Source organism: Schistocerca americana, chromosome 1, assembly GCF_021461395.2.
Source record: "Schistocerca americana isolate TAMUIC-IGC-003095 chromosome 1, iqSchAmer2.1, whole genome shotgun sequence".
Taxonomy (NCBI): domain Eukaryota; kingdom Metazoa; phylum Arthropoda; class Insecta; order Orthoptera; family Acrididae; genus Schistocerca; species Schistocerca americana.
In genome coordinates, this window is record NC_060119.1 from 660102329 (window position 1) to 660130251 (window position 27923).

General features: G+C 39.1%; 1 protein-coding gene across 2 annotated transcripts in view; it reads left to right on the forward strand.

Moving 5' to 3' along the window:
* LOC124608316 (choline transporter-like 1) overlaps positions 1-27923 on the forward strand; it is a 176501-nt gene that overhangs the window by 20265 nt on the left and 128313 nt on the right. For both annotated transcript variants that reach the window (XM_047139977.1, XM_047139976.1), the window contains exons 2-3: positions 6-140; positions 27652-27797. In XM_047139977.1, the coding sequence (XP_046995933.1) occupies positions 21-140; positions 27652-27797 (266 nt within the window). In that variant the 5' untranslated portion in view covers positions 6-20. The remainder of the gene's footprint in view (positions 1-5; positions 141-27651; positions 27798-27923) is intronic.

A 27923-nucleotide genomic window follows, 5' to 3' on the forward strand; every position in this document is an offset into this window, starting at 1 on the left:
CACAGGCCAGCTAAAGGAACATGACCTGCTGTGGTGGTAGTGATGATGAAGTCAACACTAGGACTACAGTACCAACAAGAAAAGAAGGCTGTACAGATGTGCTATGGCTCGCTGTGTACGTTGCCTTTTGGTTTATTCTGGTAAGTGAAGTTTATTGTATAATGTAACATGCTGTTTCTAGCAGGATCATCTGATTTTTTGTGTTTTTTGTTCCACTTTGCCTGTGTCATGGTAAAAGAAATTCAGTTGACATAAAAAAATACTCCAAAGCTCCCACCGAAATGCGGTTTGAGCAGTATTTTTATGCTGCCTATGTTGTTGTTTAACAGACATAAGATAATTTACAAAGGGGGCTATACTTCTTAAGAAATATAGCAGAAGAATTGGGCTATGGACTGACAATATGAGTGTGTGCTGAAAAGCAATGCCCCTGAATTTTCTATTCTGTTCTCAATACCCGTTGAGGTATTACATGTCATGTGTATTACCCCATTGACTTTCCCACTTTGCTGACAGAGGTTGCAATCCTCTTCCACTACAGGGCTCTGAATTGTAGTGTGCAACATGGCAGCATGTAACATAACTGTGTCAGTGCACGAGAAAACCCTCAGAGAACTCAAAGCATGAATTTGAACACTTTGTACACATGGAGCACCCTCTCCTTCAGCACGACAATGTCAGACCATGCATGAGCACTGTGACATCAGCAGCAATTAGACGTCGTGGGCTGATTGTCATCAATTGTTTGTCATCAATCTTTCTCCATACAGTCCCTACTTTTTGTCCAATTTTCATCTGTTTCCAAAACTTAAAGAACACTTTCGAGGACTTCACATTGATAGTGATGAAGCGGTGCAAGCAGAGGTGAGGTTGTGGCTCTTTCAAAAAAATCAAACATTTTACAGTGGGAGTTGCAACAAACTGGCCTCTCATTGGGGACTATGTTGAGAAATAAATATGTGAAAATGAATTATAAAGATGTGGAATGTTAATAAAGTTTGTTTTATTTAAAAAACTTTGAGTTTTCATATAAAAATTCAGAGGCTTTACTTTTCAGCATGCCTCCGTATCTTTACATAAATCAAAAGTAATGGCATTTTGGGGGGGAAACACAATAAGATCCAAAACTGAGATAAATGGTAAAATGTTGGAGCACATATCCACCTTCAACTATCTTGGATGTGAAATATCCACAACATTAAATGACAAGGCAGAAACAAAACTATGCAAAACTCTGAAAAAAAAACTGAAGCTTTATAAATCAATGGCAGTTCTGATAGTATTATACGGAAGTGAGATGTGGATACTATTGAAGAAAGACAGAAGGAAATTATGTCAGCTGAGATGAAATTTCTCAGGGCAGTCACAGGCTGCACACTGGTGGGGAAAAAAAAAAAAAAAAAAAAAAAAAAAAAAAAAAAAAAAAAAAAAAAAAACCACAGAAATAAGACAAAAGCTACAGGATTTTGATTTGGAAACCAAAATTAAAAAGAATCTAAAGTGGACTTTTGAAAGAATGCAGCAAGATTGTCACCCTGGAATTGTCATGAATTGTCATCCTGAGGGGCACCGCCTGATCATAGGCACCTTCAGTGCTTGGTGGGAGGATTTTTTTATCTCAGTGATGCTGATGGCTATTTTGGCAGTAGTATAGATAATGGCAGGGTTCCCAAGTCAGACAGGACTCAGCAGAGGGGCCTGACAAAGAGTGTTCACAACTTGGAGAAGGGAGGGCTGTGTTTTTCCCCAGAGAGATCCCAATATTTGCTGGGTACAGCCAGGTAACCCTGATTTTCCCAGGCTGGGGGCTGGCCAGTGCCACCAGACCTCTGCTACCGTAAAAACTTGACATGCTTCAGGGGATATCATTAGGCACAATGATGAAACATTGTTTATTTGGGAGAATGATGTCCATGGCTGCACTGTCTGGGCTGCAAGTAAGGTACACACCTATATAAAATATCCCACTATCTCAAGATGTGCTACTTGCTGATGGAGTGAATGGCTGTTGATGTAAATAATCTTCAGCCCCCCCCCCCCCCCCCCCAAAGTCCTATAAGGCTCGCTTAGTCATGCAGGGCTCTCCTTGAATCAAAATTTGTTTACTTTATGGCTCTTACTGTGGACCAGTAAGTGCAGTGTGACAACATATGGGTCAGAATAACATACACACAAAAACGATTGTGAGACTGGCTAGCCATGATAAGCAGAAACCAGCATTTTGCAGTGGTAATAGCTGGAACAAGCAGGATGATGTTGCCACATCAGAAGAAGAGCCTGATAGTGAGCTACGTGACTGAAGGCTGCAAAATAATTCAGTATAGGAGCCTTGGAGCCATATAAATAGATGTAATTTTGAAGCAGATTCATTCATTCATTTAGCAGCACCACTGGCTGCAGCCATGGGTTTGAGACTCGGTGAGGCCAGCTGCTTCCAGAACAATTTGCATATTACGTTGTGGAGTAATATGGCATTATGATGGGATTAGAGTTAGTTCAAAGGCATCTCAGTACAAGGTGTTTCATCTGTCCTGAGTCATTAAATGCTCTACAAATGGTCCACCAAATGCATCCAAGAGACAAGCTGATTCAGCTCACCCATGACACCTTACAGCGGCTTCAACACTAAGGCACGAGGTTGGTCTTTTGCTGGGTATCTGGACACACCGGGGTACAGGCAAACAACATAGCTTCCAGTGCAGACAAAGAAGCATGTCAGGATGGTCTTGTACATAGAAGTGCCACTCCCCCTGCATGTCATCATCTCATTATCTGACAAAATAATCATGTATCAATGGAAAACCGAATGGGGGGAAATGGCAGACAATATAGGCAAGGTAGACTTCATGTCAACCACACCAGTGCAACAAAGTGTTGCTCACCAAACTGCACATGAGACATAGCCCTTTAACACACTGTTTTTTCTCTCTCTGTCTCTCTCTTTTTATCCAGTTTTGCTGGAGATCTGCCCATTATCCTCACCAACACTAACACATGGATTTCGAAATTTTGTGAACTGTCACGTTTCATCCCTAAAGTGCTGAGAAGGGGAGTTGAACTTTAATGCATTCCAAACAACTTCAGCCGTGAGGGTAGCCTTCAACTGCCTGATATGAGAATGGCATGCCTCCTCTTTGTAAGGAGCTTCTGCTGCTGAAGAAGAAGAATACTACCTGGTTATAAGAAAACTGAGCCAGTATTCATCTGAGGCTATGTCACCATCTGTTTCTCATTATGTTCCTTGAATGAAAGAAACAGTTTACTGAATTGCAAATGAAAATATTTTTATTTATGACTAGCCATCAGAGTTTATGGAAACATGAGCAGGAAAATGTTCATAAAACTGTCAGTTATTTACTCGTACCAAATGGAAGGTGAGGTACAGATCGGTTGTAAATAGTTATTTATACAAAAGACTGTTCTGGAAAAAAAAGTACAGGATATATGTGGCTTTGGACTGAGAATAAGGAGCGGTGTGATTATCCCCACCTCCAGTTACTTTACATTACTTCAGATGCATGTTGGAAGGGATGAATAAATCACACAGAGCAAATCTGGAAGTCAGTTTGCTTTTGGATTATGGATTTATTCTGCAAAACCAATACATTGTTATGGTTTGCACTGATGCTCTCCTGTTACCACAGAGTAGAGTCTGTATTTGGCAACACAAAGTAGTAATCTTTACTGGAGGAACTGGAGCCAATAGATCAGGCAGGGAGGGAAGAGCTACAGAAGAAGAGGAACAAGAAGTGTGAATAGGAAGGGAATTATGGGTTCATTTTAGGGTAGAATAAAATGGGAAAAAGTATCATTTAACCTTTAGTATCCAAGCGTGATCCAGACTCACTGCGACATCTGCAGCTCATGGCCACATATGGTGCAGGTGCTACAGGAAGCATGTGAAATGGAACCGTCCCATGATTAGTGTTTACTAATATACCACAGCCCGTCAATTGCAGCCAGTCTCTCACTAGTCATTGAAACCTTAGTTACACGCCACTGAGTGGTAGAATTTCAACTTTGCCTGGTATAGATTTGTGATTTGATTTTTCTCTCTGGATGGTTTTATATGCTTTTGATGACTTACCTACACTTTGGACATGTGTTGGTTATTACCTCACCTCATGATCTCTGCTGTCATTTGTCTTGGGAACTGCCTGTTACATTCCGCCAGTCACTATATTACTATCAGTGCGAATTATCATTAACTGTGTTTCTGCCTACACAGAGTAGGATAGAAAATTGGCAATGAGAACTTTCTCCCCGTACAACTATTCCCATGTGCCTCGAATCCCGAATTTCTCAAGTTGCTGTATCAGCAACAGCAGGAACAGGAGCAGCACCAAGAGTAACAACAACAGGAACTCCACCAGCAATAGCAGACACAGCTGTTACTGCTTCTGCAAAACCAACGACATCCTATGGCTGCAGTTGGCTTGCCTCTCCCTCTGCTTTTCGCTTGTTTCGAAAGGCAAATGAGAGTGGAGAGTTTTTTTTAGGTCATCTTTTTCTTCACTGCAAGGTAAGTCAAATAACTGATCCCGGCCATCAATGTGTGCTCAAATTGTCTTCAAGTAGTAATCTGTAAAAAGTGGTGCAAAAATCAGGCTCACTTTCTGATGTTTGTGGTTTGCTGACTGATTATTGTGGTCACTAGACTCACACTGTTGCAACTAGGCTCAAGTTTAACCAATGTTTTCAGCAAGGTAAGCAATCTCATGCAGCATGGATGGCTGATTTACAGGACTTGGTGCACAAGTGTGACTTCTCCTGTAAACAGTGTGGCACGCCATATGCAGACTGCTTAACTGTGATGTTATTGTTCTTCTCGCTCTGGATCCAAATATTAGTGTGAAAGCTGTAGAGGCATCTGACCCCACCTTGAGTGATGTGTTAAAAATTGGCAAGGCTTACAAAGTAACTGCATCAGCACAAGTTTTGTATCACAATTCCTTAGGTGTCAACATTGTTAGTTGTCTTAGTCACTGTTGTGATCCGTGATCAGCTGATGACTTCCAGTCAACATTGTCACCTGATTTACTGACCACTTCCCATTGTAAATGGTCGCCTAGTCATAGATATTGCTAATTGCTATAATCGCTCTATTTCACTCCCATTTACGGAACTTGTTAGCACTTGATGTTAGGTTGGCGCCATTAAAATGCATTGTGGTAATCGCTGCTGCTTGCTGCATCGCTGCTGTGTCTCGATGCTGACGCTGGCTCTAAATCTGGTTGTCTAGGGTTAAAAACATGAGGTCCAGTGTTTTTTATGTGCTTTTGATGATAAAGAACGAGCGAAACCAACAAATATGTAAACTTCAAATATTTATTAGTCTGGTGGCCATCTTAATTCCACTGTCCACCAAAGACCATGACACAACACAAAGTAGTACTTCCTTTACATGTTCTTTGCATTGTTTATCCACCTCATACAATAACACACACACACACTTTACCAAAGCAACATTCCGACTGCGCCCTCAACCCTTCTTGCTGCTTGTATTTATAACCTTGTCAAAGAACTACTAAAAAGAGATATAGTTTATAAGTCACATGTACATCTGTTATCATAATTTGTGCAGAAAAGCTATTAATTTACAGCAAGTGACATAATTTAACATGTTATTAAAATGACAGACAGATTTGTTGACTTGACAGAATAATTCTTTGTTACAAAAAGGCCGTTTTTTAGAAGTTTGTCAATTGACTTCTCTAATTTGCATAAATAAGTAAATAACATGAATTATTAAGAATTACATTGGTTTTCGTCTAAAATAGGATTGATTACGTGAATACTGAGTGAAAACGCTCCTAGTGAACAAATAGGTTTCACTGGGTGATTTTTATGTAAGGAGATCCATAATATCGAAGTTGGCCACTATTTTTCGTACTTCGTATTAATTATTTAAGATGAACTTAGTGTTTTTACATGATGACATTTGCTGTATCAGTGATCAAGTGATATTAAGTTTTGTGTGGGTCAGTTATTCAGTATAATTTAATGGATTGACTGTTTATGGAGACATGTTATGCAATCATTGGTAACATACACAATAACTTTTCTATAATCATAAATACTCGTTAAACTGGTTGGATTTGGAGGGTATCGCATACTTCAGTAAAGTAAAGCCTTTAATAGGTTCCGTTACAATACTCCCCTCGGGTAATATTATTTACAGAATGTTAATGATATTAGCCGACTAGGACAAATGTGTCAAATGGCTAAAATTTGGAAAAGTTCTACTTTACTAAATTTTTTGTTTTACTAGGCATTATGTGTATGTATACAATGACCGTTACACCGTTTCAAAATGACTTCTTCCTGCCAATATTTTAGTTGTGTTGTTTCAATTGTACTTTGTGTTATGACTCTCAGATGACAGCATAATAAAAATATTTAGTAATATATGAAAGTAAAAAAAAAAAAAAAAAAAAAAAAAAAAAATTGTATAATCTTTGCTCCCAGTGAGCCACATGGAAAATGATCAAACACAGATACAAATATATCACATGCGATTTTAAGATATATAAAAAATATATGTAAATTATTTCAAAGTCAGCTCTCATTGAGTCACAGAATAATCAAGATAATAGAAGGAACATAAATATATTACACAGACGGACAGGTCAGATGTCCATAGGAAAATATTGCAACTGTCTGCTCTTTTTGAGCCTCATAAAGGAATTGAAAACAAAGAACATAATTATAAGTATGGAAATGATATATAAACACAAACACTAGTGAAGTCACATGTATGAATATAATATGCATTTGGAAAAAAAGAAAAGTTTTTTAAATATTGTCTCCCATTGAGACACACAGTCAAGATAGTACAAGAACATATGAATACCAAAATTGCACACTTAAATTGGTCACAACATAACACAAACATCAAACTTGGTGAACATCTGATTAGCTGTAGAAAATTGTACACAAATCTTATGCCTAAGAAAAGAATAGTAACAAAATGATGGGTCTTGCACAACAATTTTTTACATTGTCTTTTATATTTGGTGCAAGTATGTCCCATATTCAACAATATAAACAGAAAGTAATAAATGTTTGTCACCTCTTTGGGTGCATGGTTAAACTTGCCCATTGGAAGTAAAGAAGATGTCTCAAAATTTAATATTCAATAGTGACAATAAAAATATAAAAACGTTGTCTCAGAGATCTGGAACTTTTCCAGGGTTTGTAGGATTAGTGGTAGTTGCTATTTGACACACCCAGTAAAAATCTTTGCTGATAACATGCTTTACGGAAAATGGGTAAGTAACTGTATTCAAACAGGGAAATGTGCTTAATCATGTTTATATGGTTTCAATTCAGTGATGTTTCTTAATCCAAATAACCTTCTTGATCTGGGAAAGATAAGTCTATACGCATTAGGATGTTGGCTTTCTTTTATTTCAAATGGACCAATGTAAATATCAAAAAACTTTTTAAGTTCGGCTGACAATAATTTTGATTTCTCTTGTGTCTTGATGAGTACAAGGTCCCCTGGTTTGATCTTTTAATCCAACAACTGGCATCTCAGGAAAATGTTGAGAATTTCTGAGCTTATCTCTAAGTCTAGAAGTGATGGCAGAAACAGGACTTCCTGTGTCTACTAACACTCTACCTTCCCACTTGTCAATGATTAATTTAACATATGGACAACCTAGCTCAACATCTTTGTCTATTTCAGTATTTTCAAACAATAGATCATTTTCAATTTCTTTAGTTCCTAAGTCTAATGTCTCTTTCCTACACTTAGACACATCCCTCTCTGTTTGCAAAGCATTGACATTTAAATATAAACCTTTGTTTTCATCTGTTCCTCTTAACACTGTGTTGTCACTTAACAAACTACTGTTTTCACCCCATTTTTTATGAAGTCCACTACGGATTCTTATCCACCATATAGGATACAAGGTTGCACTTACCTTTGCTAATTCTTTCCAAAAGGCATCTTTGTTTATACAGTTCCCATAGTTGTTCCACAAAACTTCTAAAAACTTTTTCCCCTTTTTCTTGAAAACACACATTTACATTCCATCCCTTTATATTTTCTTTAATATTATTATTATTATTACCATTCTCATAGATTAGTGTTTCATAGTTCCCAATAGGCAATAGCATGCCATCAGATACACATTCCCTAGCCTACATTTCACTTAAATTAACCCCATTATTACCCATATTTGTCACATCACTTACCTTTACCTCATAATCACTTTTCAATTCTACAAATTATTTTATTTCTTCCTCTACACTCTCATCAATAACATCACTTGACTTAGGACCATTATTTAAATGTCCCTCTATTACTTCTTCCTCCTTTTCCACAACAACCCCATCTTCAGTTTCCCCCTTATGTATCTGAATCTCAGCAATTGAGTCTTTGGCTCCATTAAACACTTCGTCATCCCCCTTCTTATCAAGTAAACCCCCCAAAATAGATTCTATTTTTGGTGTGTCTGACTTGTTATTAACACCAGTATCTTTTTCAGCCCAACTATGGAACTCTGCAATACCTTCAACTTCTGCACTTTCACTAACTACCTGTGCTTGAACACTGTTTTTATTAACTGTATCACTTTTACTCATAGTATCCCAAAACCTTTTATTAAATTCTAATTTATTCATTCTAACAACATCAGTATTTCCAGAATGAGATTTTCACTCTGCAGCGGAGTGTGCGCTGATATGAAACTTCCTGGCAGATTAAAACTGTGTGCCCGACCGAGACTCGAACTCGGGACCTTTGCCTTTCGCGGGCAAGTGCTCTACCAACTGAGCTACCGAAGCACGACTCACGCCCGGTACTCACAGCTTTACTTCTGCTGTGAGTACCGGGTGTGAGCCGTGCTTCGGTAGCTCAGTTGGTAGAGCACTTGCCCGCGAAAGGCAAAGGTCCCGAGTTCGAGTCTCGGTCGGGCACACAGTTTTAATCTGCCAGGAAGTTTCAACATCAGTATTTTCATGGTACTTACTCTTTACATTGTATCCTCTCCTTTTCCAGTTTAGGTTATGTGTTGTCCTGTCATAATATGGTCTAGCCCCAAAACTACGGACATCTAGTGGGACTGTCCACCGTTTCCCGGCTGGATACCTCGGTCTGTCCATTTGTAGTTGTCGTTTTGTTCACTAGTTTCAACAAACCCCCTTCTATCTTGTTCTCTTCCCCAATACCTATTCTATCATTCCTGTTATCTCTCCTCCATCCTCCCTCCTGTGTATTGTTTCTGAAATCATTTTCATATCTCCTATCTCCCCTATTTGGAGCATTATTTCTAGAATTTTCAAAGTCTCTCCTCCCATAATAATCTCTATTTACATTCCTGTTCCACCCCCCATACTGGTTGTTGCCAGAGCCAAAACTTTGGTTATTTTCTCTTTCCAAGGCCCTATCTAATTTATCTACAAATTTCAGGAACTCTTCCATTGAATCGTCTGGTCCATGGACCAATTCCCACTGCAGTCTCTCTGGTAACCTTCTTTTTAAAACATCAATTTGTGTCATAATATCAAAAGAGTTATTCAAGTGAGCAAGTTTTTTTCAATTGATCTCTGCAAAGTTTTTGCATTCCACCTACTTTCCCTCTATACACTGGTCCATTTAGAAATTCTGACTTTAATCTGGCTTGTATGGATTGTGACCAAAATTTACAAATAAATTTAGCTTCAAACTCTTCAAAAGTATTCCAAGAATCATTATTCTCATTTGCCCAGGATACGGCTTCCCCTTCTAGAAACCTTTTTACTAACTTAATTTTTATGTTATCTGACATTCCTACAACAAACATATCCTTACATTGGTGAATAAAGTCAATAGGGTGAAGATTTTCACCAGGAAAGCATTTCACTTGAATGTGCCCATACATTGTATTTTGATTGTAAATCGTTTGTTTGGACATCAATGCGTCCTCCAATTGTGTATATTTAGCGTGTATATTTTCTAATTTTGTATCTACATTAGTGGTATACAGGTTGTATTCTTGTTTAAGGTTTTCTGACGTTTTGTCTATTCTCTGATCTAATCTTCCAACTTCAGTATCTACTCTGTTGTAGATGACAGCAATGCTGTCTGTGTTAGCTTGTATGTTTTCATTTAAACTTTCAACTTTAACTTGAAATTCTTTTCTGAAGTGTATCAACTGTTCTCTAGTGTCCTTACTGAGGGTAGTTTTAATTTCCTCATACTTCTCATTGAGATGAGTACTTAATAGATCAAAATTCAAACTTAACTTATCCAGTCTATCTGTGTTTTCTTTAAGTTTCAAACTTATTTGTTCACTCGATTGTTTAAGTTGCAAGCTTATTTGAGTTGCAAACTCTGTTAGCCACTCTGTTAAGTTTAATTGTTCACCATCCCCTGGTTCAATTTTTACATTTCCTACAATCTCATCACTCTCAGGTAGAGACATGTTAACTATTAATTTTTTAAATGACAACAACAACAAAATACCTTGCTTTTTGTAGCTATGCTATGATGTCGTGGTCGGTGTTCTTGTTGGCTTTCTTCACTTTTATTCGGTTATATCAAAGCTGAAGTCTTGATTGATGAATTCCATTGACATAATCCAGACGTTAATCTTCTGAGCAGTGTGATGATAGTTTTTCGTAGTCGCACATACACACTTTTTTTTTCACTTTGACATATTTTCACTGTTGCCACACTGCACAAATAAACTTTTTTGGAGTGCTAAGCACTTACGAAATTTATCGCTGCACTATTATCATCGATGCACTTACAGATCCCGCACAAGCCCCCACTTTTATAAATGGTCGCCTAGTCTTAGATATTGCTAATTGCTATAATCGCACTATTTCACTCCCATTTACGGAGCTTGTCAGCACTTGTTAGGTTGGCGCCATTAAAATGCATTGTGGTAATCGCTGCTGCTTGCTGGATCGCTGCTGTGTCTCGATGCTGATGCTGGCTCTAAATCTGATTTACCAAAGTAACATTCTGACTGCGCCCTCAACCCTTCTTGCTGCTTGTATTTATAACCTTGTCAAAGAACTACTAAAAAGAGATATAGTTTATAAGTCACATGTACATCTGTTATCATAATTTGTGCAGAAAAGCTATTAATTTACAGCAAGTGACATAATTTAACATGTTATTAAAATGACAGACAGATTTGTTGACTTGACAGAATAATTCTTTGTTACAAAAAGGCCGTTTTTTAGAAGTTTGTCAATTGACTTCTCTAATTTGCATAAATAAGTAAATAACATGAATTATTAAGAATTACATTGGTTTTCGTCTAAAATAGGATTGATTACGTGAATACTGAGTGAAAACGCTCCTAGTGAACAAATAGGTTTCACTGGGTGATTTTTATGTAAGGAGATCCATAATATCGAAGTTGGCCACTATTTTTCGTACTTCGTATTAATTATTTAAGATGAACTTAGTGTTTTTACATGATGACATTTGCTGTATCAGTGATCAAGTGATATTAAGTTTTGTGTGGGTCAGTTATTCAGTATAATTTAATGGATTGACTGTTTATGGAGACATGTTATGCAATCAATGGTAACATACACAATAACTTTTCTATAATCATAAATACTCATTAAACTGGTTGAATTTGGAGTGTATCACATACTTCGGTAAAGTAAAGCCTTTAATAAGTTCCATTACACCATGCATTGCCCCCACATACTGCAGGTCATGCACACTTCACATTGAGGAATATCCAGAATGAAGACAATAGTGTGATGTCATGTGTATTGATCTGTGGTTGACACCAACATTGAAAATACTGTCTTGAATTTTCATGCCTGCGCCCACAACCAGTCAACCCCTGTCCAGTAGTTCAGTGCTTGACTGAACCCTGACCAACCCTGGCAAAGGGTACATGTTGATATTGCTGGTCCGTTTCTGATCATGTTGATGACCCCCTCTAACTTTCCATATGTTGCATGGATGGCTCTAATTACTATGGCAACTACTGTCTATATCCTGCCTATCATATTTCTGATAGAGGTCCCTCATCTGCCCTAGGTTCCATCCAACAACCAGCCTCAGTTCAAGGCATTGACGTTTCAGGATTTTTGTTGACACAATGGCATTGAGCCCCTGACCACCACTCCTTTCTATGCCACATACAATTTTGAAGCTAAGTGGGTGGTCAGCACCTCCAAGATGCAGATTCGCAAACTACTGATGACAGCTGACTCCGGATAGCACTCACCGGATTCCTGGCTCACTACTGTTTATCCCCATGAATGGACATATCCTGGCTGGAACGTTTATAAGGGCCCAGACACTGCACCCTGTCTGAACTGCTAAGCCTGATTTCACGGGGTTACCTCCCTTGCGCACAACTGTATTACCCCGTGGACATCCCTATTGTGCTTGTACTTTCGCTGGTACCCTAGGTGAACCGAAGGCGTTGTCATTGGCAATTGGGGGAGGCAGATGTCTGAGGTTCAGGCCGGCCAGGAGCAGCTGGTCCAGTGCCAGAATCAGCTTCATCCACACCATGACATACTTTCCCTCCTCCCCCCTCCCCGCATTTCCTACCACCACCAGATGGGCATGCTGTCTGCAACCACCTCAGGGACTGGCCTGTCCATGAGCATGCATCTTATTATTATGGCCTCTGCCCTTTTATTAGGCATTGTCAGGAAGTAGACAATGATCAGCATAGAGAGTCACCAGAGGTCAAACCCCTTTCCTAAGCCACTTCCACCTCCCACCCCCACCATTGGCAGACCCCTACCATCACAGTCGGGGGAGTTTGAGCATTGCTGTGTTGGCCATGGGGAACAACTTATTGGTCACATCTCTATCACTTCCGGCACCCACTCCCCTCAGCGTGATTAGCAGAGGACTGGACCACTTTCAACCCCATGTGCCGATTAAAGGGGGAAGGGATTGGGTGTACAGGTTGATTCAGATTCCCTGCCTAGCCTGAGTATCAATAGGGAGAACAAGTCAAAGATCCTTGGGCTCCAGACATCAACCGCAGCTCTGACCATATGGGGGTGCAGCCACTGTGGGAAGCATTTGGGGTGGTGCCACCCTGATTAGTGTGTACCAGTATACCATAGACCGGCGATTGTGGCAACTCTCTCACTAGTCACTGAAACCTTACTTGTAGGCCACTGAATAGTAGGGTTTTGACCTTGCGTGATTTAGGTTTGTGGTTGGATTTTTCTCCCTGGGTGGTTGTATGTGCTTTAGATGACTTGGCTACATTCTGGACTTATGCTGATTATTAGTTCATCTCATGATCTCTGCTGTCATTCATCTGGGAAAATGTCTGTTTAGTACCATCGGTCTCTACATTACCATCAGTGCGAGTTGTTATAAATTGAGTTTTATGCCTGCTCAGAGGAGGCTAGAAAATAACCTGTTGGCCTACCTACTATCTCCCAGTTGCTTGGGTCATAGCAAACAAGAAGGTTGGTCACATGTTGAGCCATTGAACTCTTTAGCTACGTGCTTGAACCTTTGCAAAACGTGTGTGTTGTATGTCATTTATGTTTTGGTGCAACTTAAAGAATTGTGAAATAATAAATACTGTTGAGATATCTGAGAAATGAATATGACTGATTCATCCATGATCATAAATGAGTTATTATTTGCAAGTGGATAATGTATCAGTAACAATTTGTAAATTAATATTTAGTGTTTCTATGATTTTTTTTGGAGCAGTATGTTTCATTTTTTCCTTCTTTACTTGAGCCATTATTATGCGATTCCAAAGTATATTTTAATTTCATTACATTTGACAGTAATCCATGTTTCATCAATTTTCTGTCTTGTATTTTCATTGAAGATTTTTTTGTTCTGCATTCCGATTTGTTTCTGTGACAATATTATCCCAAAACACATTGCTGGACGCCATGTAAAATGTCTAACCTTCTTGTACTTCCACTTAACCACTCTAAAATTGGTGCGCTTATGCCAGGTGTCTGCATATACTTCCATATTATTGGCTTGTTATTTTCTTCTTTCTAAATCCACTGCTTCAATGATTGACACTGTCTTCCTCATCGGTGTAATCTTAAATGTTTAATATCCTTGGACATTTTCATACAGGAAACACAATACCACTATCCATAGCATTGTTATTGGTAGAAGCTACTGAATCACTGTCTGCAGTAACAAAACACTTATCACTGTCATCAGTATTGTATGTTATTTTTAATGACATGATAGGTACATGGGTTGTTTAATTCCATTAGGGGATTACAGGTGAGATGTGGGAATGCAATAAAGGAGGACATGTAACTGAAGTAAGAGATTATCAAGAAGTGTTGAACTGCGAATCTCACTTGTGGTGTTTTCGTATGTCCCTGCAAGACATATTATGAGCCAGGCTTTTCGTGTTTATGTGTGGTCCACAAGAAGTACCATGAGGCAAACTCATGCTTACTATTTATGTCCAACTTCCTTACGCTGAGTCTCATTCATTGTTGTAGGCCCATGGGTTAATATACATGAAACAGAGTGGAAGAAAGTAATAAAAGATTTGCACAGTTAAATGCATTTGCAGATGTTATAAGTTAGCACAAAAATGTCTGGTATTCGTACGACATCGTTGCTTCTATCTTGCCAACAGGAGCAATTGGAGCAGTACAAATAACCCACAGACTTTTGTGAAATAGATTTAGTTTGTTGAATTTTTTAGTTTTGTGTAAAATCATCATTTATGATGTTATTACTAGATCTAGAAAGGGTCCAAAAAAATATAGTGATTCCAAATGTGAAAATTTATTATGGAATTCATATAAAAGTCATTAAATTGCTAACCTTGCAAAAGAATTCACTCGAGCACTGAAAAATATAGCGAAAGTGACCTGCTTCAGTTATTCATTCAGGAAACTGTTGAAACAAACAACATTAAACATTTTAATGGTTTTACGAGTGATACGGCATCTGCAATCATTCTGTAAACATTTATGAATAGAGAAAGAACATTATATATCAACGGACACAGGAGGTATGCCTTGTAATCCTGTTAGACGTACCGATGGATCACTTGATATACTTACACGTACATATTGCAAAGTGGAAGGATAAATCTCCTGGTGCCAGGTTCTGTGGCAAAGTAACTGCAGCAGATTTAAGAGCTGCTGTGCACCACAACAATCTCACTTGTCACTTATCTCATGTTTACAGCAAGCTCTCTTGTGCATCTATTGATGATTGATGATGCCCCTACATGTGGTTTTCTGCTGGACTGTGATTTGGATTATTTCACCTACTGATTATGTTTTGCTAGTGCACAGATTTAGCTGTGTACGTATGTGGACTGTCTTTGCTTACTGTTCAACCGACAGTTGTTTTTTCAGTGAACAAAACTGATGGCTTATAGGTGCACCAAGACTGTGTTTTGTATCTGAATGTTTCTCAGTTGACACTACAAAAAGCGTTCTCCAGCATTGACGCATTAGTTATTCAAGTAACCTTCAGTGTGTTATGTCAGCCACAACTTTTCTACCTCTAGACACCCTTTGATTTGTTTATTTCTAGAGGAGGCAGGAACTATTACTTTCTGTGACTTAGTTGTAAATAATAGAAAATCCAGGATGGATATAATATTGTTATTTGTAAATAAGGTATACTTAATAAAGTCTGTATTGAAGAAGCAGACTAAAAACAATGGTGACACAGATTTACGGACCAGTACTTGTCAGTTCATTTCTCTGAGTGTTTCAACCAAGATGAACCAGCATTCTGTCGAGCTTTGGAAACAGCAGCTCATTCAGCTGTACAAACTCATACAGAAGCTGACAGATGTGACACTTTTACAATCACTTCCTGCTATCCCAGCTTTCCAGCCATTCAGTGGATCTCATGAGGGCTAGGAAGAGAACCAAAAGCATTGATAACTTCAGTTCCATTTCAGACAAGTGACGTTTAGTGCCTGGAGTGACAATGATTTTTTCTGTTATCTGCAAACCACAGCTATGTTACCTTGTGCAAAAAGTTGGTCCCTTTATCTGACCCATCAGTGCTGCCCGTCACCAATGTGCACTCACTTTAAAGTGAACATGTTGCTACAAAAATCATGTGATTCCCACTCATTTAGTGTTTTTCAACATTGTAAGGCAACATTAAATACTTGTGCACTATTGATCATTGTGGACTATCATATGCAGAACCATTGGTATGTTAAGTGGTGGTTAGATTAGCACTGGATAGTGAAGTGTGTGACCAATTATTTTGGCAGCCAGATCCTTCTTTCTGGGGCCACCATTTGCATAGATGGTGAAATACTAGAACTGTCATTTTGATTAGCAAATGTGATGGACTCAGTCCACCTGATGGTGTGATTCCAAAAATGTTATGTAGTCCCGGTGTCAGTGGAGTGACTCTCACTAGACCAGGAACGAATCAAACTCAGCTCCATAACACATTTTCTACCCTGTCTCGGTGAAACTTCTGCAGACTGCCTAGTTATCATGATAGTTTTTCTCTGTATGCTAGCTGTAGTTTCCCACATTATAATTATGTCTGCCAACAGTGTTTTCACCAGTGCCACATAGATGTTCATTAGAGCAAGCCATGCTGTTAGCAGTCAAGCATGCCATTGTTGCCAGAAATTACAGAGTCAAGATTATCAACTTCTGCCTTTACACTATCAGTGACATTATTCATTTTTGATACCGAGATCTCAGTCTTGATTATTAATCAGCATACATATCTTTGGTTAGTGTCTCCCATTAAAATCAGTAGTAGTTAAGCTGTGGGCTTACGTTCATCATTAAATTCTGATGCTAGACCAGGTAGTTCTGGAATTAATGTAAAAGAAAGTAATGCCCTTTCTGTCTTTATAGTAACAGGACCCTCAGCAGAAAATACTTTGGTTCTGGATGCATATCAGCCTTTGGGTTATCTATCCAACACCCACAAGAAGAGGTCTCCAGTGGTGGGATCGACTTTTTGAAACCATGTATATCGTTATGTAGGTTAAGATCCCAGGTATCACACACTCCAGCCATTCACCTCAGTGGGCCTTCGTTTGCAAGTAATTGATGAAAAAAAAAAAATAATTGGAATTTTGTGTGACACTCAATAGTGTTAAAAAAATTGCATTACATGATCTGCTTCTGTACTATAGTGGATAGCATAATACATTCACATGTAGCAGGTTGTGGGTTCAAACCTCATCAGCTGCAGTCACCTTTTCTTTTATTTTTAAATCTTTATCAAAATGACTTTGATCATCATTTTTATTCAATTAATGATTTAAATGTAATTTTTTAATTTCCATTCCTTTGTCACATAATTTTAATCATAATATGAACTTCTTCATCTGCTCTCATGTTTTTTCCCATCATGAAATCTTTGTTCAAGTGTTTTTAATTAATTATATTTTTTTAATTAATTTTATGTATAAATTTTGATTTAATTTTTTTTGTTTCTATTGTCCTGTTTTTTTCTCCACATTATTGCATTCATTATATCTATTTCTCATTTTGCTTGAATTTCGTGTTACTTATAAACCCTTCTTCATCTGTGTTATTTTGCCCATAGTGCAGTCGATATTTTGGTTACATTTTAAATGTTTGTATGATGATTACCGTGCAAAACAGATTGTACATCTGGTAACAAAAAATACATGTTTCGCACCATCGCACAGTCAATATAAATAATTTATTTGGTTTTTTTGTCTTTTGACTGATAGATTAGAATTTTTAAATAATTGGATATTATAATGTAACAACAAAAACAATCCATTTTTGACAAAATAATGTAATTGGATAGATAAAAAGTCTACTCACCAAGTGGCAGCAGAACACACACATAAAAGATTATAATTAGGCAAGCTTTCGGAGACAGTGGCTCTTTCTTCAGGCAGAAGGGTTGAAGGGGAAGGAAGAGGAGTGAAGGAAAAGGACTAGAGAGGTCTAGGGTAGATTTTGGGAAAGTCACCCAGAACTGTGAGTCGGGGGAGACTTACTGGGCCGGCATGAGAAGGAAAGACCAATTTGAAAACCTGGAAGACAGGGTAATATGCAAGACAGAATTACTGCTCAAAGATCATGCACGAGTTAATAAGAGTGAAAAGCTAAGTGCACTGTAAACAGAGGAGAGTGAGTGGGGGAGGGGGGGGGGGGGGAGCGAAAAATAGACAGGTAAGAAAATGAAAGATGTAGAAGACTAAAGTGGAGTGAAGAAAGGAGTAGTTACTTGTGAAGAAATGCTGACATGGAAGAAATTAATGTAAATTAAGGCCAGGTGGGCAACGAGAACCAAGAACATGTAACACTTCTTCCCACCTGTGGAGTTCTGAGAAACTGGTGTTTAGGAGAAGAATCCAGATGGCATGTGTGGCGAAACAGTCACCAAGGACATGATTGTCACACTGTAGAGCATGCTCTGCAACACGATTTTGTCTGTTGCCAATGTGCACCCTATGCCTATGCCCATTCATCCCTACTGATAATTTGGTGGTAGTCATGCCGATATAAAAGGCCGAACAGTGTTTACATAACAGTTGATATATGACACGTCATTTCACAGGTGGTTCTCCCTTTGATAATATATGTTTTGCCAGTTACAGGACTGGTATAGGTGGTGATAAGAGGGTACACAGGGCAAGTCTTGCAGTGGGGATGGTCACAGGGGTAGGAGCCATAGGGTAGGGAGATTGGTGCAGAAGGAGCATAGGGTCTGACAAGAATATTGCAGAGATCGGGAGAGTGACAAAAAGTTATTCTGGGTGTGGTGGGCAAAATGTCAGACAGAATCGATCTCGTTTCAGGACATAATCTTAGGAAGTCATGACCTTGTCGAAGTAGTTGATAAATACATTCCAGACCAGGATAATACTGAGTGACCTGTGACATGCTCCGAAGTTATTTTTTGGAGGGATCAGCTGTACCAGGATTGGATGTGATTGTCTGGGAAATCTGCTTTTGAACTAGGCTGGTGGGGTAATTATGTTGGATGAAGGCTGTTGGGGGGGGGGGGGGGGGAATGGTGGTGTCTTGCTGTAAGGAGTCTGCATCTGCACAATGCCTCAAATGCCAAGGATGTATGGGAGGGAACATTTGACATGGAATGGATGGTAACTGTCAGAATGTAAGTACTGTTGTTTGTTAGTAAGCTTTATAGAACATGACCATGTGAAATTAGAAGCTATTCTGAGATTCCGGGTATTTTAACAGTCCATATGGTAAAGATGTCATCAATGTACCTAAACCAAACCAGGAGCTGAAGACTTATGGATCCCAGGAAGATTTAAAAATAAAATAAAAAATACTGCACATGACGAGATTTGGACCTCCTGCAAACGAATCTGTTACCCCCCCCCCCACTAACGAGGACCCACAAAAGTGAATGGCTGCGGTGTGTAATATGCGGGATCTTAACCTATATAATCGTATATTTGGTTTCAAAAAGTCAATGTCACCACTGGGGACCTTTCCTTGTCAATCCAAGCAATCCAGAATACCATTCCACTTGCAGCCACTGACACTATTATCACAGAGCTACATAAATACTCCATAGTCCTCTTGTACGCACTTTCACTAAAACTTCCATGGATCGTCCGACAGGTGCTGGTCAGTGTCGTTCGACCGCTGCGTCTACATTCTTCGTGTGACTGAATTTCAAACTTGCACACGGAAACATGTGACATGCAGTGGGTAGGATTCTATCATCTCATAGTCGCATCTAAAATATCTTGTGTCGAGACGGTAGAAGGCCGAGTGGTTCTAGAATTTACACTGAAATTCTCGAATCACTACATATTCCCCCCCTCAGATCGGACACGTGATATTTTATACATAATCATTATGTAAATAATATCACACATAATAACAATTTCATATTTTAACAGTATACATTTCTTTTCTTTCAATAACTGTGAATAATCTTTCACTTACTACTTCACTATTCTCTCTCATCCTACTTTAATATTAAGCCATGAGCATTCGCTCAAGGTTTTAGTCAGCTCTTCACTAGTATTTAGGAATGGTGAGGACTCCTCCTTTATTTCCAATCTTAAATTCCAGTTGTTCATGACACATGAGTAATCTATTTTCTGTTCTCATCTTTTGTACTACCTTTCCTTACAAGGGAACCTCCCGATCGCAGCCCCCTCAGATTTAGTTATAAATTGACGCAGTGGATAGGCCTTGAAAAACTGAACACAGATCAATCGAGAAAACAGGAAGAAGTTGTGTGAAACTATGAAAAAATAAGCAAAATATACAAACTGAGTAGTCCATGTGCAAGATAGGCAACATCAAGGACGATGTGATCTGAAGAGCGCCGTGGTCCCGTGGTTAGAGTGAGCAGCTGTGGAACGAGAGGTCCTTGGTTCGAGTCCTCCCTCGAGTGACAATTTTACTTTTTTTATTTTCGCAAAGTTACGATCTGTCCGTTCATTCATTGACGTCTCTGTTCACTGTAATAAGTTTAGTGTCTGTTTTGCGACCGCACCGCAAAACCGTGCGATTAGTAGACGAAAGGACGTGCCTCTCCAATAGGAGCCGAAAACATTTGATCGCAAAGTCATAGGTGAACCAATTCCTCCACAGGAAAACACGTCTGTTATATTCTATACGATACTGGTGACGGCGTGTGCGTCACATGACAGGAATATGCTGTCGACCCACCTAACTTGCACACTTGGCGAATGGGTAAAAAGATTCTTCTACGTTGCCCGATTTAGGTTTTCTTGTGGATGTGATAATCACTCCCAAAAAAGTGATGAAAACATAAGAGTTTGTCACATAAACTGCAACAAATGAATGCAACAGTTTCACAGTCGCACAGTTTTCCCTGTGTTCTGTCAAAACATATGTTTTTTACATTTTCAAATGTTTCCGTGTGTAGACCGTCAAATCCTGCATATGTCCAAGCAAAATTAAACATGTCCTGGAATTTTGGAGAGCGAAGTTGATTATGTGTGAGTGCCTGAACTTTAATAATTGTCTGAAAATAAAAAAATTAAACTTTTCACTCAAGAGAAGATTTGAACCAAAGCCCTCTCGTTCCACAGTTGCTCACGCTGACCATGGGACCATGGTGCTCGCAAGCTGACACCTTCCTAGATGTTGCCAACCTTTCGCATGGCCTACTCAGTTTGTATATTTTGCTTATTTTTTCATAGTTCCACACAACTTCTTACCGTTTTCTCGATTGATCTGTGTTCAGTTTTTCAAGGCCTATCCCTGTGCCAACTTATAACTAAATCTGAGGGGGGTGCGATGGGGAGGTTCCCTTGTTAGTATGTAATATTCTTACTATGTTTTGTAGCTTGGAGGAACTCTGGGCAAAATGAAAGTGTTCTTTTGACTCTCGTAAACTTAATGAAACGTAATATTGCTAGCTGTGCATAGAATTCCAACTTTCCAGAATAATCCCTGTACAATTTTGTGACTTCAGTCATGATACTGTCCCCTTCTCCTAGGATCAGTACCTATACCTTGCTTATGGGTTGACCTTATGAGAGCACTTCCTCTTTCTATTCTGGTAGGTACGCCCCTTTATAAAACATCCCTGTTTTTCAGGCCACAGGTCGTCCTATCTCTATGTAGGTATGCCTGCCCTGTATACTTAGCAAATGCCGGGTACACCCCCTTATCCTGAGTATGCAGCAAAAGGCTAATTACAATTTGTACAGAAACCAGATGGCAGTTATAAGAGTCGAGGGGCTTGAAAGGGAAGCAATGGTTGGGAAGGGAGTGAGACAGGCTTGTAGACTATCTCTAGTGTTATTCAATCTGTATAGTGAGCAAGCAGTAAAGGAAGCAAAAGAAAAATTTGGAGTAGGAATTAAAATCCATGGAGAAGAAATAAAAAGTTTGAGGTTTACCGATGACATTGTAATTCTGTCAGAGACAGCAAAGGACCTGGAAGAGCAGTTGAACAGAAATTAACAGTGTCTTGAAAGGAGGAGATGAAATTCAACAAAAACAAACTGAGGATAATGGAATGTAGTCACATTAAACCAGTTGATGCTGAGGGTATTAGATTATGAAATGAGACACTTAAAGTAGTAGATGAGTTTTGCTATCTGGGGAGAAAAATAACTGATGATGGTCAAAGAAGAGGATGTAAAATGTAGGCTGGAAGTGGCAATGAAAGCATTTCTGAAGAAGAGAAATTTGTTAACATCGAGTATAGGTTTAAGTATCAGGAAGTCTTTTCTGAAAGTATTTGTGTGGAGTGTAGCCATGTATGGAATTCTAACCATGGACAATAAATGGTTCAGACACGAAGAGAATAGAAAATTTCAAAATGTGGTGCTACAGAAGAATGCTGAAGATTAGATGGGTAGTTAATGTAACTAATGAGGAGGTACTGAACAGAATTGGAGAGAAGAGGAATTTGTGGCACAACTTAACTAGAAGAAGGGATTGGTTGGTAGGACACATTCTGAGGCACCAAAGGATCACCAATTTAGCATTGGAGGGAAGCGTGGAGGGTAAAAATCGTAGAGAGAGACCAAGGGATGAATACTTTAAGCAGATTCAGAAGGATGTAGGTTGCTGTAGTTACTCAGAGATGAAGAGGTTTGCACAGGGTAGATTAGCACAGAGGGCTGCATCAAACCAGTCTCTGGACTGAAGACAACAACATGCAGAATTATAGGCAATCTTGCAGGCACTGGAGCAGATGATAGGAAGTGTCTTTCTACTGGGTGCCGGCGTATATGGGGAATGAAAGGGTAGGTGTAGCAATTAAAGAGACATGTCTCGATGCTCAGTTAGTTTGGTGTGCCATCCCCCTGCATGCTATCTTCTCACTGTTGAACTATGTTGTCTTCCATCAGTGGCTGGACGAGTGGCTGGAAGTGACGGACAATAAGCTCCATCTTGCAAAGCCCACAATGTGCTGTGGCATACCTCCTTCCAGCCCTGTCAATTGGACGATGTTCTACTTACTCACCCTCACATCACATAGGCCACAGCCCTGTGACACAGAGGTCACTGTGTGCCACATTTTAGTGGATTTGTTTTATTTTCCGACCAGTGAGTAGTGGCAGATTAGCCAACAAGTCTACCCTCTGTTTTGAGTAATGTTGAAATGAATGTGGCGAGAGTTTTAAAGTTTTTTGATTTGTCCAGCGTGTTTCCAAACATTTTAGGGAAATGTTTATAAAGTGTTGAGAGGGTGCCAGGTTTGCCCATGTTTCTTGTAAGTGGTCAGCCAGTGACACTTCCCTGAGCCTCTCTTTTAGCACCTCTGTTGTTTTGTTTCTGTTTTAATCTGAGATATATGACCTTTCTCCATTGTATTAAGGTGTGTGAAATGAAATGAGAGTTTGTGTAGTCTATCTGGTGAAGTGGGAATGAGTGCATGAGTGTCATTTTATAGGCTTTCTCCTCATTGTGCAATAACATTTTCATAATTTTATCCACATTTGTTTCTTTAATGTGCATAAGAGCACTGTAACCTTGCCATTGAGTTCCCTAAGCCCCAAACACACACACACACACACACACACACACACACACACACACACACACACACACACACACGTTAAATTAGTATTCTTGTTTTGCATGTCCTCTACATCAATGCATTTGTGCAAGCTTTGCTTGCACTTCTGGTTTCCAGTAGCTTAAAGCACATCCTTCGCATCTGTCAAAATGGTCCACTGTGCTTCTTCTTCAAAGCACTTCTTATCCAGTTTGCTGTCAAGGAGTAGTGTCCGTATACAACTTTCTTACAGTGAAGGATCATCTGGCCAACCATATAAAAATATCTCCATACAACCTAAAAATTGTTACACTTAAATACTGCAGCTTAATGTAAGAACCCCCATCTAGTAATGATGCAGTAAGATGGTGAAGGAAATGTTGTGATTTTTATATACTTTTGTAACAGCATTAGCTTTTCTGAAGATTTTCTTAGTGGGAGATGAAAACTTGTTCACATTTGTTTCTATTGCCTCACAAACTTGATAAATATTGTGCACTAAGCAGGCCAAATGTTTTAAGCCAAGGAACATAGATTTGAGATTGGAAAATGCAAGTAACATCTAAGAGACTTGATGTGCAAGCACAGTCCCACAGTCCACACTTCATCACATTTCGCTCCATCAGCAACAATACAAAATATGCAATACTGAAACTTTGTATCATTGTGGAATTGTTAAGAATGAAGATTAACAAAAGCATAAGATTCCATCCTGGGTCCCACTAAAAGCCTTAATACATATTTGTTCGGATTGTCAGTAGTTTCATCTACAATAAAATATCCTTGATCATTAGCTGCTACCCATTTGATTTGTAATGCTATTTCTCCTGAAGATGCAAGTGTCATAAAGTTCTGTCATTGGGGACCGACTTTCTAGTATGCTTATCCAGACATGATTTCACAGTGAGCTTGTTGAGCTTGGAACGGGGAATACCACTTGTCAGATATGCCGTCAGACCCGCTGTCTCACTGCACTGTTGCCCTACTGTAGATCCTTATTCCAGTGTGCTTTGTGCTTTCCACATGCTGTTGTATATAATTTTGTTGCTGCTTTTCATCAGTTGCAATTGGGACATTACAGTTGTGCACCTTTCATTAGAACACCACCCTGAATACTGTCACTGCTAAACTGTTTGATAATGTCATACATTCTTCCAGCCTGCATTTTTTGTTTCAGCATCTTGTATGTAGGCCAAAAAAGAAAAAAAAAAAAAAAAAAAAAAAAATGTACATTAAACAAGCAGAAAAGAAACCAAGTCACAGAAGCTTCACTTGTCTTGTATGTTCCTCAAACTGCTTCTGCTTGTGGAATGGGCATGAGATAGGCATCTTGCAATCAGTGTGTGGTCTCCATTCCAGAATTTTCATCTGCAGCAAAGTGTGTACAGATTGGAAACGTCCTGGCAGATTAAAACTGTGTGCCACACTGTGCCCTTCAAGAGCAAGCAGGATACCGAGTGAGCTATTCAGGCATGACTCATGACCTGTCCTCATAGCTTTACTTCATAGAAGTTCTCCTGCATACCTTGTGGGACTAGTGCTCCTACAAGTAAGGATATTGCGGATACATGTTTTAGCCCATAAAAGTGTAAGATTGCGGGTTTGAGTCCCAGTCCAGCACACAGTTTTAATCTGCCATAAGGTTTCAGATCAGTGCACATGCTGCTGCAAAGTGAAATTGTCATTTTGGAAACAACTCTCCAGACTGTAGCTAAGCCATTCTCTGCAGTGTTCTCTCTTCCGAGAATACTAGTTCTGGAATGTATGCAGGAAAACTTTTGTGGCATTTGGAAGGAAGGAGATGAGGTTCTGGCAGAAGTAAAGCTGTGAGGGCGGGTCTTGTGTTGTGCTTTGACATCTCAGTCAGTAGAGCATTTGCCTGCAAAACACAAGTCCCAGGTTCGAGCCACAGTCCAGCAAATATTTTAAATCTGTGGTTACAGTTGTTAGAACTGATGTGCTCACATACTCTGTCTTGCCATGAATTTTCATAATTTTCGTTTTTTATTGACAAAAATAATCGAGATGGGCATACTTTGCAGTTTCTTATCTTATTGATTTACTCAAATTCTGCATTAGTATTTTGTCATTGTTTTCACTATATGTCCTGTCTCAGAATATTTCTGCCGAAGGTATGAGATACCTTTTCTACTTCTATTGGATCAGCATCTTGTGTGTATACAATAGGCTTTCCTGTGAAAATAAATTCCTAAAAATATAAAAATATTCGTGAATACTTTACCTGTTCCTGGGAATGAGCACAGGTTGGAAGAGGAGGGGAGAAATGTGGAGAGAGTGTTGAGTGTCCAAGCCTACAGGTGCCGTATAGGATGTGCATTCCAGACCAAGAAGCCAAAAAGTAGGCCTAATTTCAATGGCATAGGAAATTATTCATATTGCTTGGGGTCACAGTCTCAGTTACTTTGGGGATATAATGAAGGTACGTGCCGGCCATTGTGGCTGAGCGGTTCTAGGGGCTTCAGTCCGGAACCACGCTGCTGCTACAGTCGCAGGTTCGAATCCTGCCTCAGGCATGGATATGTCTGATGTCCTTAGGTTAGTTAGGTTTAAGTAGTTCTAAGTTTAGGGGGCTGATGACCTCAGATGTTTTGAACCATTTATAAGCATTCAAAGTGGCCCTTTGTTAACATTAGTAGGTGTTCTCCACTAGCCAAATTAAAAGCTTTTATCACATGATATCCTGCGAACTGAGGATGAAGGGCAACAGGCCTAGATTTCCGAGAAGTGGTTGATACGTTACACCACTGCAGACTCTGTTACTGAAGGTACGACCATACGGAATTGATTTGAAGACTTCTTATAATAGGAGCCAGTATGTTGCCCTTGATGGTGAGTGTTATCAGAGTTGAAGGTACCAGTGGTAGTGCCCCATGAAGTGTGATAGGACTGCTATTATTATTCTCTATAGACATAAATGATCTGATGGACAGGGTGAACAGCAATCTGTGGCTGATCCTGTGGAGTATGGGAAGGTCTCATCATTGAATGAGGAGGATACAAGATAAATTAGAGAAAATTTCTAATTGGTGTAATGAATACCAGCTACCACAGATGTAGAAAAATGTAAGCTAATGTACACAAATTGGAAAGATAATCCCATAATGTTTAAATAAAGCATTAGAGTAGTGTGCTACTTGACACAGCCAGGTCAATTAAATATCTGGGTTTACCATTGCAGTGGAATGAGCACATAAGGATTGTAGAGGGAAAGCGAATGGTCGACTGTGGTTTATTGGGAGGGTTTTAGGAAGGTGTAGCTCAACTGTAAAGGAGACCACATATAGAACACTGGCACAAACTATTCTTAAGTACTGCTTGTGTGTTTTGGATCTTCACCAGGTCACATTAAAGAAAGACATCAAAGCAGTTCAGAGGTAGGCTCTAGATTTGCTATTGGTAGGTTTGATCAACATGCAAGGATTGCAGAGGGAAGTCAGTGTTCTTTTTGAGGAATGCAATTGAGAAAATCTAGAGAACTGGCATTTGAAGCTGGCTGTAGAATTACCTTACTGCTGCCAGTTTACATTTTGCCAAGGACCATGAACGTAAGTTACGAGGAATTAGGGCTCGTACGAAGGCATATAGATAGGCTTTTTCCCCGCCCTCTATTTGTAAGTGGAAGAGGAAGAGAAATGATTAATAATAGTACAACATACCCTCCCCTCCACCATTCAGCATATGGTGGTTTGCAGAGAATGTATGTGGATGTAGATGCAGATATAGATGTAGATGTAGTTCATGTGTTTGAATGGCAGCCAATCAGTGATGACCAGTTGTGGCACCTGAACCAAGAATTTTGTATTCATAGTTACTGTCATGAAAAAAAGTCTGAAATGACTCATTACTGTGTCCTGTCACTCCCGAAATGTTGTGATAAATAAATTTAATACTGCCTTGTTATGTAATTTGCCAGAACTGACCATAGCATGTTGTGTCACTTTGTCCTGAGAAAGACAACCGCAACTCAGTCAAAAAATCAGTTTATCAAAGTGTTTTATAGAATGATGTGGAAGTACATGCTGAATGATTTTAATGAAAATAATTTTTTTGTTCTGCTGCCTCTTATTTTTTACTGGACAGTGATTTGTTTTGCAGTTTCTTATTATGCAGTATTGAAAGAGTTTTGTTAAAGTAGCCACACTCTTCACTCAGCCAAATTATAAACTGATGACATTTATTTTTTTCTCCTTCATTTATTGTACAATTTCCATGTAGATTTTTCCTTTTGTTCATAGGTGTTCATAGCTGCGTTTGCTATTGTCTATGGCAACCCTCTGAGATTAGTAAATGGATATGACAGCTTTGGAAACACCTGTGGGTCTCGGAACAATGAGAAAATTGGAAATCTCTCACTTTCAGGTCTGGACACGACTAACAAAAGGTAAGGAATAAAATAAATGTTTTGATAATTAAAATATTTGATACACAAGAGAAGAATTTATGTCCCAGCTGCCTAAACAACAAAGAAATTGTGGAGTCTATGGGTTGACCATGTTCCAGGATTCCC